The following is a 12,387-nucleotide window of genomic DNA, read 5'->3' on the forward strand; positions in this document are numbered from 1 at the left end:
TTCAACCCAAATTAACAATAGGCAAACTTTTGAGTTCTCTAGTCCCCAAGAATGTACCTACCATGAGGGTCCTCAAATGACCAAGGATGAAGAGGCTGTACTTGGCTCGTGTAATGGTGACATTCAATCTCTGCAAACTTGCCAGAAATCTAAGTAATTAAAAAAAAAATGTTACTTCTTTCTACAGAATGGCCTGGCATACAGGGCAGGCGGAACACAGGCAATATGCTAGACAGCTTTGCTTGGGATCCTTCTATTTCTTTCAAGTCACCGTGCTTTCTCACTCTTCTTCCCAACACAAGGTACCTGGCACAGAAGCAATTCCCATCCAAACCAGTAAATGCACAAAACGCCTGGTGCTTTCCTTCAAGGTGAAGTATCTGTCAATTTCCTATTTCGACTTGGATGAGATACTGGAAATTTCAACAGTATGATTTTTTAAGCCTTAAAAACATCCTACAAATACGATACTAGATCAATTACCTTAAGTTTAAGTATATTTGAGATTAAAATATTGTGGAAACTACGTAGAAACATACAAACTTAAGACAAATGTACCAAGAGATCTAAGAAGAGCTTAAGAGTAACAGAACTGGTATATGACAAAGGTGAAATTTCAAATTAGCTGGGAAAGAATGGACTATTTACAAAATGGTCCTGAGATAACTGGCCTTCATTTATATATGCAGACTATCTCTAGATAGGGGCAGATATAAATTATTATTTTCTTTAAGAACAATTAAACATTTACAATCTGTAAATTTCATCTGCTTCTCATGAGAAGGAAAACATAGTTATGTAAGAGTCTCAAGGCCCTGAGACTCATGAGAGTTTTCTGTCACCTATTACAGTGTCCTTAGCATCTTCACTAAGTAAACTGACAGTAGCTAAGTTTAACAAACTTAGCCACAGCACAAAAATACAGAGTGACAAGGAAAAGCCACCTTATGACACATAACATGGGAGAGGAACACGCCCCTACAAAATACACTTGATCCAATGATTTATTTCACTCTTATTAAACAAAGTGACAGATCCACACTGTGCCGTGAGTTTACACACAAGGGACTAAAAGAAGCAAATCTAACAGTGGATAAACCTCACAACTTGAGAAAGCTAGCTTCAGGATACTACACAAGTTTTTATAAAAGAAAATAAAGCGAACGATAGTGTTCTCTAACAGTGATCAAAAACAGATCTAACTCTGGACTATAAATAAGCAAACAAAGCAGTGACAGCTACTCACCCAATTGAGCCTTGTGTGGCATTTGCTCTGACACAGGTAACAATGACACAATCTTTCTGACGCCCCTGGAAGGCATCCACGGTATCTACTTCTGCTGGCCTATTTACAAAAGAGAAACATGTTTACCGGGAAAGGTAAGCTATGTATTAAATGTACATATTTATACAGTAGTATTTTTCAGGAACTTTTTTCATGGTTATCTTTTTTTATTGAAATTCACATAATATAAAATTTCCCATTTTAAAGTATACCATTTAGCGGTTTTTAGAATACTATGTTGTGCAACCACCACCACTATCTAAAGAGAAAGAGAAAGAGAAACCTTGTGCCTATTAGCCATCAGTCTCAATTTTCCCCTCTCCCCAGGCCCTGGAAACCACTAATATACTGTCTGTCTCTACAGATTTTTCCATACTGGAAATTTCATATAAATGGAATCATAAAATATGCGGCCTTTTGTACTTGGCTTCCCTCACTTAGCACAACATTCTCAAGGTCCCTCCATGTTGCAGCAGGTAACATGATAACAGCATGCAGCATCTCTGGGGGCAGCTAACAGCAGCAGGTAACATTTTGACCGAATATCTGATTCCTTCTGTGACCAAATATTTGATTGTACAGACATACCACAATGTATTCAATTCCTTCAGGTCTCTACCTAGGAGTGGAAGTGCTGGGTCCCATGGTAATTTTATGTTTAACTTTTTGAGGAACTGCCAAACTGTTTTCCACTGTGATTTACCATTTTACACTCTCACCAGCAATGTACAAGGGTTCCCCGCCACATCCTCACCAAAACTTATTTACTGGTTTTTTTTTTTGTTATAGTCATCTGGGTGGGTGTAAAATGGTATCTCATTGTGGTTTTGATTTGCATTTCCCTAGTGAGGATGTGGAACATCCTTTTACATGTTTCTTGGCTATTTATTTATCTTCTTTTGAGAAATGCTATTCAAATCCTTTGCTTATTTAAAAAATTAAATTATTTATCTTTTTTTATTGAGTTGTATGAGCTTTTTATATATTCTGGATACAAAACACTTAGCAGATATATTCCATTATTTTGTTGAGCATTTTTGCATCTGTATTCATAAGCGATAATGGTCTGTAGTTTTCTTTTCTTGTAGTATCTTTCCACGGCTTTGGTATGAGGGTAATATTGGCCTCATGCAATGAGTCAGAAAGTCTTCCTTCCTCTTCTACTTTCGGGACGAGCTTGAGAAGGACTGCTGTTAATTCCTATTTTAACGTTTGACAGAACTCGCCTGGTCATGGGTTTTCCCTGGTTGGGAAGTATTTGATTACTAGCTCCATCTCTGTTCTTTTTAGAGGTCTGTTCAAATTTCCTATTTTTTCTAGAGTCAATTTGGCAGTTTGTGTGTTTCTGGGTTAAGAAACTTCTGAGTTAACGATCTTCCAAATATTTAATGTTCATTTTACCATTGAGGTAAAAAGGAGACAGAAACTTGATCTTCACCCTATCTGTAAAGGCACTAAAAAAGGTTAAATAATTTACTCCAAGAAAAAATGAGACTTCATGAGTCTTGCTAGAATTAAAATTCAGATGAACAAATCATGGAACTAAAGGGAAGGGCCTGGAGAGTTTCTTGGTCAATTCCATTGTCAAGTGTAACGGTGACACAACCTGCCAAGCGGCAGGAAGCACTCTGTCCACAGAGGCTACAAGAGTAACCACTCCCTACCCAGCACAAGGCAATTGAAGCCAGCGTCTCAGTGTCCTGTGCTATACTACCATGCTCTAAGACCACTCCCGAGAGTTAGGTTTCCATTTCTTCTTTCCTACTATCTCCTCTTTTGTCTTAATTCAACAGAAAAACTGGGAATATCTGTAACAATATAGATATCTCACCCTTTTCCGTCAAACTCTTTGTCCAAATCTTTTTGAATCATCGTCTTCTGAGCTTTGTAATGGGTTATTATGCCAATGTTTCGGAAAGTAACATCTCTTCTTTTGTCTTTAATAAGTTTAATTATTTCCATTACCAGTTTTATTTCTTGAACATTTACATATGAGCTAAATAAGATGAAAAGAAAAAAACAAAACCATCACCAACACATCAAAACTAACAGCAGTCCAATTGCTAACTTAAGTTGCAAACAGTAAAGGGCAGACAGGTAGGTCTCATCTTTATTCAGTCGGCAGTGACTCAGAGAGGCTGTTATAATGACCACTGGTATCACATATGAGTAAATATAGGTGCCAAGTGAAACATGAAGTTAGGAGAGAGAAAACTCGAGTTTGGAGTCAACTAAAGTTTAAGTACCAATTTCTTCATTGGTTAAAACAAGGAGAGCAACAGTAAGAACACAAGTATCTATAGTAATGAAGACACAAATAATAATTAGCTAACATTAAGGATTTACTGTCTTCCAAACACTGAGAAAACTGCTTTACATGTATTATTTCCCTTAATTCCCCAGCACTGACCGTGCAGACCATGCACCACACAATCGAGGGGGCATCATCTACACAGACTAAATGAGACGCGGCCCCCAGAGATGAACAACACGGGGTCCTGCAGCAGACTCATATCCTCAACGTCTGCCTCTCTGGCCTCCTCCTGCACTCCCAACTCAGCTTCCAACCTGCATGTGTTCCCTCATTACACCCCAGAGGCAGGACATACGGACACTGGGGGGTGCACTGCGCCTGCACCTTTATTCCTGGGCCACTTTAGCTGCCTCACTTTACGAGCCTTAAATACTCACTATCCTAACTTCAAGACTTACTATTAGACAACTCAGTCAGGTAGCTATCTCTTCCATCCCTGAAATCTTTATTTCCCTTGGTCACCTCTCAGGTCAGCATTCCTCTTGTGACCTTCCATCCCCCTAACACTTACGGGGCTCAGTTCTCAATCCTCTGCTCCATTCCAGCAGGCCCCACCACAACCTTTACAATCCCTCTGGCATTGCAAATCCTTGGCCAACTGCTTCTCTGTATTTCTATCTTCTTCAGTGAATGTTCCCTTCCTCCACTTCTATTCCTATCTGATTCTCGCTGGGGAGACCACCTGCTCTGAAGCTCTCTCATGATACGAAGGTGGAATTTCTATTTCCTCAGACTTCAGGATACGAGGTGGCATCTGTACCTACACTACAAATTGAGCCTCCACACTATTACTCCTCTCCCCTCTCACAAGGAGCCCTAGCTCCTCCTTTCCTAATCAGCAACCACCACTTCTTTTTGTTGTCATTCACAGACCACCTGAACACGTTCCCTTATTCACAATCCACTATCTAAGTATTGTCCACCCTCTGTCTCACACCTTAATTCAAATGAACCTATAGTTATCCTTCACAACACTTCACCGAACTGGAATAATGGATTCCCTTGGTGATTACCTGGTTAATGTCTCCTCTATTATACCACAATAGCCTTGCACTGGGGCCATGTCTGTTTACTCACAGCTGTGATCTCAACAAGGATCTGCTCAAGCACTTACCACGTTAGGAAATATGATCCCTATTATACAGTTAAGAAGAATTAAAAGGCTGAAACACTAGAGAAAGATATCAGTAATTTGTGATAAAAAAGGAGAAGCTATCAACCTTATTAAATGAAAATTATTGTACCCTAGCACTAAGTAGAGAAACGTGTATGGAAAATGTTTTGAACATAAATATGAACAAAAATAAGATAACAATTCTGGGACTGTCACTGGCGATTGAAGGAAGAGAACATACTCATTATCCCGTCTTTCTGAACCATCTCCGACATCAAACACAAGGTAGGGTTGAAATGGCCAGTCTGACGAACACCGACTGGTCTCAGTTAGTCTACAAAAAAGCAGCCACCATTCAGAAAACAAGTCAACTTCTACAAAAATATTTTTTACATTATTATTACCATATTTTTTAGGGAAGGGAAGGAGCTGGGAAAATAAAGGGACAGAAGGACCTTCTTTTAGTTAAATGTGTCTTAGTGCAAGGTACAAAATGAATTTTACTTCTATTCTAGTGCTGGGGAGAATGATCTATGTAATGAAAATATAACAATTACTCATAATATTACAGTAAGTGAAAAAGCAAGCCACAGAATACTATGTAGAGTGTGGTGTAATTTTTTTCCCCCAAAAATTTAAAAAGAGAAAAAGTAAAAAAAGATATGCATAGTACAAGGACTAGAAGTAGACATAGCAAAATGTTACCAGTGATTACTGCTGGGTTGCATAACATAGGTGGCTCCCCCCACCTTCTTTTTTTGTTTATCTGCACATTTACTGCAATCAACGTCACTTTTATAGTAAGAAAAAATTATTAAACCTTTGATTTATGCTTTTTATGATGAGACTTAAGAACATAGTACGAGAGCTATTCTACCTAAGCAGCTAAACCTAGAAGTAAAATACGCTACCAAGCAACGAATGGAACCCACCTATTTGTTTTCAAGCTTTTGTTATACACATAGTTAGAAGGGAAGAGACATATGTCTGGGTGCATCCTGTACTGAACGGTGAGCTGTAAAATCGGGAGTCTGCTGATCACGTTGTGCTCTACATTCTCTTCCAGCAGTTTGTAGAAGCGAGCCATCATCGACTGGTCATAGCCATAATCCTGTGCCTTCTGAAAGGGGGAAAATAAAATAAACCTCCCAGAATTTGTTTTTACTTTTCCCATTATTATAAAAACTATTACTGAGCTCTAATCTGTACACGGCAAGGTTTAGGTGCCATTACCAACAACCAAAGATTCAGAGAAAGATGATGTTTCTGACTCGGGCCCTTGACTATAAAAGTTGAGGTATTTTGTCTTTATTTAGAAAACCCACATACTGCTTAGGAAAGTGATGACCTTGGGAATGATCACAACCGAAGCCATTTTGAGGCTAACAGAGGTTACCTGAAAGAATCACGGGAAAAGAAGCAAAGAAACGTAGCAGAGATTTTAACAATTATTTCCGGGGCATGCTCTCACAAACAGAAACACTGAATGGCATTGTAAACGAGCCTTTTAAAGACCAATTTCTTTAGCCATCCATCCAATATATACTGAGCAGACCCCAGACACTGTTAAGGTGAATAAGATTAAGTCTCACAGAACTTATACTCTAGTGAAGGTGACAGACAGCTGACTTAGTAAGTTGATTTCATAAACCTAATGATGGGTTACAACCTGCAATCTTTGAACTATTTTCTGAATTTTCTTCAATAAGCCTGTATTATTTTTGTAATACTTCCATAATATTTCTGTAATAATTTAAAAAGCCCTAATGGAGTTTTCTCATTTTTGCTGTTTTTAATCAATCATCAAAGCAGGCATTAAAGTTGAGGCCTATCAACAACCCTTTCACTACATGCCAAGGCCCTGGAAGACAGAAGCTGTGAATCAGTGAATTTTCGAAACGCTGCACTACTTAAAGGAACGCAACACAGAGCTGGCTCTTCACTATTCCCCATGAATGAGGTCACCTGCAGCAGCTTTTCCCCGCTAAACAGGTTTTCAAACAGGGACTGGTGTGCTTCTAGGCTACACTCTAACATGATCACACATGCGTGCTCAGATGTCGAAGAACTGCACTACCATTGTGAATAATTCCAAACTGAAAAAGACAACAAAAACAACATGCATTCATCTCATGACCGAAAAAAATGCTTTGAAAATGACCTCTTCTCTGGGACTGTTTATGTAACCACTACTCTATATTTGCACAAATAATCTACGTATTAGTGAAATATTCAAATTTTATTAGATTTCAAAACCATGGTCTAGACCTATTCAGATTACCCCAAACATCTACTGCATCCTGATTCCGGAGTGCATTTCTAGGAGCCATCTTTAGTGAGATTAAAAACAATCAAGTGGTGGGGCTGGCCTGGTGGTGCAGCGGTTAAGTTGGCACGTTCTGCTTCAGAGGCCCGGGGTTTGCTGGTTCAGATCCTGGGTGCAGACCTACACACCGCTTATTAAGCCAGGCTGTAGCAGGCATCCCACATAGAAAGTAGAGGAAGATGGGCACGGATATTAGCTCAGGGCCAGTCTTGCTCAGCAAACAGAGGAAGATTGGCAGTAGATTTTAGCTCAGGGCTAATCTTCCTCAAAAAAAAACCAAAACAAAACAAAAAAAACAAGTGGAGTGGACCATAATCTAGGTGCTGATCTTTCCACCAGCAGAGTTCATAATCTCTTTTCCTGTCACTTTCCCTTTCAGAGGATGTCAGAGGCAGAGATATTTTCTTGCACTATAGGGTACAGAATCCTAAAACTTGAAATGTACTATAAAAATAATTTCTCTTTATAATGTTTTCCTCAAACTTGCACAAATTTAAATATAAATCAGAAGGCTTGGATTCTTCCCCTTAAAGTTTTTCTTTTATTATTGTTTTGGCATTTATGTTATGAAAATAAATGAAATACAGCCCTTAACACAGCTGTACGCTGCCCTTCCCAAAGGAAAACTCCAAAGCATGCGGAATATGATCTTTCTAGTTTTCTGGTCTCTGACCCTTTACTGCTCCTGTCACACATATACCTAAGTGTAATTATGGACAATGGGACATCTTCAGAGACTTATACTATTAAAACTCAAACAGTGGTTCTCTTTTCTCAGCCATTCCCTACTTTTCCCTGCAAATAAGAGACGATGATCCAAGAAAGACCTCCCCTCGTGAAAATAAAACAAGCAAACGGCGCCTTCCACTTTAAAGCAATATGAATATGAAAAACTTACCATAGAAATGACTGTGGGAGGGAGCTGTTTAGGATCTCCTACAAGGATAAGCTTGTTACAACGATGGATAAGTGGAGTAAGCGTTTCAACTTCACAAGACTGCCCAGCCTTGGTAAGAAAGTATAGAATGGAGAAATACTTCTTAATTGTCTTTGCTATTTATTTATCCATGTACAGTTCATCTAATTCACAAAAGTTCTACCCATTCAGAAAAGTACCACACTCTCTCCTGCACTAAATATCACACAGAAAAAGATTTTCTTTGGTGAGAAAACAAAACAAAAAAACCAACAAATACTCATTTAAAAAACATATCACACATGTATTTTGAAGTCAGTCACCAGTCAGGAGCCACTAAACACTTGGGAACCAGCCACAAGCTAGGCGGTCATGTTAACGTCCCAGGTTTGCACTCTTCGTTCCTGCTGAGCCCATGCCTGGGGGCACTATGAGTCTGTGTGTCCCCACCCTCCTGCCTGGCTTTCTTTCTTATTCCTCAGTAGGCCTCTTCAATTCCAAGCCTCAAGTTTCTCTTCGATCACATTTTCTTCAATTATTTCACCACTTCTACTTTTTCTATTCTTTCATTTTGGTGATACTGGATCTTCAATCTCCTGAATTGACTCTCTGTATCTCATTTTCCATCTCTTTTGTCTCTTGGCTCTACATTCAGGCAAACACTAGGTACCCAATAAATGTTTGCTCAATGAATGAACTAGGAATAAAAGACGTTAGCTGAAAATATTGTGGCTCAGAGCTGTCCAAAGTTATATTAAAAATGCTTCAAAAGGTAAACCATAGATATTCCAAGCAGGAGCTAGATAATCCTTGGGAGAGATTTTGCTGGTATTATCAGGCATCTTTAAAACTGTAATCCCAATACTAGAAAAGCAATTGTAACCATCATCAGTCATTAGCAGTGTATTTCAACATAAGAGAATACCATGTAATGACAGGTAAGAATCAGATGCACAAAGACCATTTTGTCAACATCTCAGCAGCCACCGTTCGTCTAAGACTTACTCCTCACAACACTAGTCAAAGCTGTATGGATGACTGCTTACCTACCTCATCGACAATGACACAACTAAAGGGGACACCTCCTTGCCCACGAAAAGCAGACTCAAGCAGTAAACCACCACTGGTGCTCAATGTGCAGCAGATGACATGGGACTCTAAGATGATATTATTCTGTGTTTTTTGTGGGCGTCCTTGAACCTAAGGGAACAAATAAAGGTTAATCAATATCAAACTTGTATATAAATTCTTGACTATTATAGGCCTATTTTTATTATAAAACATCCACCATTTACTACGTGACAGAATAATATTTAGTAAACATTAGGAAGAAGCTCAAATCTAGAAAACAGCAGAAAGATTCAAGATAACCTGACAACACCAGGAACACTGCTTCCTAGTGCAGTCTACGTTTGGAACATGATTTAAGCACATTAAGAAAATTTATTCAGGGAGTGATTTGGTCAAAGTAGTTATAATGACAACAGCCAGATGCACGTGGGCAGGTATCAGAATAAGCAGAGATTAAATAATTCTACTGAGTTGTGAAGCAATTATCTGAGTAAAACCAGTGAAAACTAAGCTTGAACATACGTTTTTACATTAGTTTGTAGGTTTATAATGTTCATTCTTTTTAAAAGCTAGTACCAACAAAATGCCTGTGAAACTGACAGCACTCTACTACAGTAAGAAAAACCACCTTGCTCCACTTCCATAATACAATAAACTGTGACGGAGCCAGAAAGTGCGAAGGACGCCTCACAGCGTATACCACTGAGTGTTCAAGTTAAGAAGTTAATCTTCTTATGAGAGATCCAGTTAATCTATTTCTGCTCCTGAAAAGCGGTAATGATCCATCCCTGCACAAATGACGTATTCAATCATGGACTCCAAGGCTTCAGGAAGAGGTGGAGCTGCGGCCCTCCGGTGCTGTCACCTACCTCTCTTTCAGCCGCCTAGTGAGGCAAACTGCCAAGTCTAATTAATTCAATGGCTCACAGAACAACGTGATGAGCAGCAAAACCCAGAACAGCTATAAACACGGACTTCACTGTTAAATTTTAACTATTTGGGGCTCAATTTAAAATTTTAATAAAAAGCTTTCCACATAATTTTTAATTTATATAAACTGCTAATGGAAATATGCGTTAAATTCAACTGTATTTAGCCATATATAGAAGGTTAATAACACATTCAAGAGAAAAATCTCAGCTCAAAAATACTAATAACATTACTGGTTGGTATCACCCTCTCTTTCTCTGACCCCCGACTGGTTTTGTAAGAGCCGCATTGTGGGGTGAGCATCTACATGTGGCTCGTCCTAGCTTCCATCAATCTAAATCTTGCTGATATTTTTATATCCAAAGAATACTGGGGAAAAAGTCACACGTTATAGAAAGATTCTTATGATTAAAAACAAGCACAAAGAGGGGCTGGCCCGGTGGCATAATGGTTAAGTTTGCGTACTCTGCTTCGGCGGCCCAGGGTTCACAGGTTCGGATCCTGGGTGCAGTCCTACACACCGCTCACCAAGCCATGCTGTGGTGGCATCCCACACACAAAAACAAAAAATAGAGGAAGGCCGGCACAGACGTTAGCTCAGGGACAACCGCCCTCAAGCAAAAAGAGGAAGATTGGCAACAGATGTTAGCTCAGGGCCAATCTTCCTCACCAAAAAAATTCCCCAAAACCCAACTACAGAGAGTTTATACTTTCAGCTCAAAATTGAAAAAAAAGGTGCTTGTACTTTCTTATACCAAACCCCAGCCATTGTCACTTGAATTCAGACATGCGATTTTCTTTTCTCTTTCTTTTTCTTTAATAGAGAAAACACAAAGGTATTCATCTGACAATAATGATCCTAACTGATTTTGCAGGGCGGGGGGAGAAGTAGAGGACCTAACAAGAGAATTTTTTTAAAATACTTACCGTGACTTAGAAAAGGAAAAAGATATTTTACAATCACCTCTTTCTTAGAAATCCCAGGTGGTGATAAGAATTCATCATTAGGCTAAAGAAAAAAATGTACAGTAGTCCCTGCTTATCAGCAGTTTTGCTTTCTGTAGGTTCAGTAACTGCAGTCCACCATGGTCAGAAAACATTACATGGAAAATTCCAGAAATAAACAATTCATAAGTTTTAAATTGTACACTGTTCTTAGTAGCACGATGAAATCTCACAGTGTCGTGCTCCATCCCTCCTGGGACATGAATCACCCCTGGCGGATGTGCACTGGAGACGCTTCCCACCCATTAGCCACTTAGTAGCCATCTTGGTTATCAGATCAACTATCATGGTATTGTGGTGCTTGTGGTCAAGGAGCCCTTAGTTTACTTAATAATGACCCCAAAATGCAAGAGTAGCAAGGCTGGCAATTCAGATACGCCGAAGGGAAGCCTGTAAACTGCTTCCTTTAAACGAAAAGGTACAAGTTCTCAACATAATAAGAAAAGGGAAAAAATATGCTGAGGTTGCTAAGATCTACAGTAACTTTTACTACAGCATATTGTTATCACTGTACCATTACTGGTTATTGTTGTTAATCTCTTCCTCTAATTTATAAATTAAACTTTATCATAGGTATGTATGTATGTATACAAAAAACACAGTAAATATAGGGTTTAGTACTATCCCTGGTTTTAGGCATCCACTGGGGGTCTTGAAACGTATCCCCCTTGGATAAGGGGGTACTACTGTAAATGTATGTGTAATTATACCATTTTCTCCACTTTTGTATATGTTTTAAACTTTTCATAATAAAAACTTAAAAGACGTAACTGAGAAAAGCTCATAGGTTGTCTGACCTATTTCATAATTAAGAAGAAAAAGGAAAAGCTAGGAAAATGCTATAGGTGAACTACCTACCTCTTTAATTTTCGAAGCAAGTTCCTGCCTTTCTTTTGAAACGCTGGCAATTTTTTCATCTAATTCTTGCCTCTGGAAAAAATTAAAATGCCATCATTAAAATTAAACCAAGCATTTAAAAATCCTTCCAAAGGACTGGCTCACATTTCAAAAGAGTGAACCTACACTTTACCAAAGAAAAACTTATTCATCCAGTTTGTTTTCTCTTTCCCAGTAAAGTCCTGGTGCACTTTCTACGTGCTGCGTGTTGTGAGTTTAGCCAAGCTGCTCCATGGTCTTGCTGCCTCGGTTATTCATCGTGTTTGGCCAAGTGGCCTGCGGAGACTTTAAACTGACACCAGCCCCTTCATACAGGCGCGTGCCCCAGACAGCAGCCAGCAGAGTCACAAGCAAATGTAAGTTCCAGAGGTGACTTCCCCAACGGCCCTTGGGGGTCAACAGCCTCCCCTGCCCCCAGCGCCTGCCCCTTACGTGCCCCTTAGAGCAGACCCCCTGGGGCTTACCAAAACCTGCTCCTTTGGTTTGCATCGACCAGTCCCGCCCAAGCCCAGGAACCCCACAGCATTCT

General features: G+C 39.3%; 1 protein-coding gene across 3 annotated transcripts in view; it reads right to left on the reverse strand.

The window, feature by feature from the left end:
• The window catches only part of SETX (senataxin), a 78,289-nt gene that overhangs the window by 7,079 nt on the left and 58,823 nt on the right, over window positions 1-12,387 (reverse strand). For all 3 annotated transcript variants that reach the window (XM_046653467.1, XM_046653486.1, XM_046653477.1), the window contains 8 exons: window positions 11,820-11,891; window positions 9,006-9,155; window positions 7,938-8,045; window positions 5,646-5,833; window positions 4,955-5,047; window positions 3,117-3,281; window positions 1,247-1,345; window positions 62-149 (listed from right to left, as the gene is read on the reverse strand). In XM_046653467.1, coding sequence (XP_046509423.1) covers window positions 62-149; window positions 1,247-1,345; window positions 3,117-3,281; window positions 4,955-5,047; window positions 5,646-5,833; window positions 7,938-8,045; window positions 9,006-9,155; window positions 11,820-11,891 — 963 coding nt within the window. The remainder of the gene's footprint in view (window positions 1-61; window positions 150-1,246; window positions 1,346-3,116; window positions 3,282-4,954; window positions 5,048-5,645; window positions 5,834-7,937; window positions 8,046-9,005; window positions 9,156-11,819; window positions 11,892-12,387) is intronic.

This window comes from Equus quagga, chromosome 1 (assembly GCF_021613505.1).
Source record: "Equus quagga isolate Etosha38 chromosome 1, UCLA_HA_Equagga_1.0, whole genome shotgun sequence".
Lineage (NCBI taxonomy): Eukaryota > Metazoa > Chordata > Mammalia > Perissodactyla > Equidae > Equus > Equus quagga.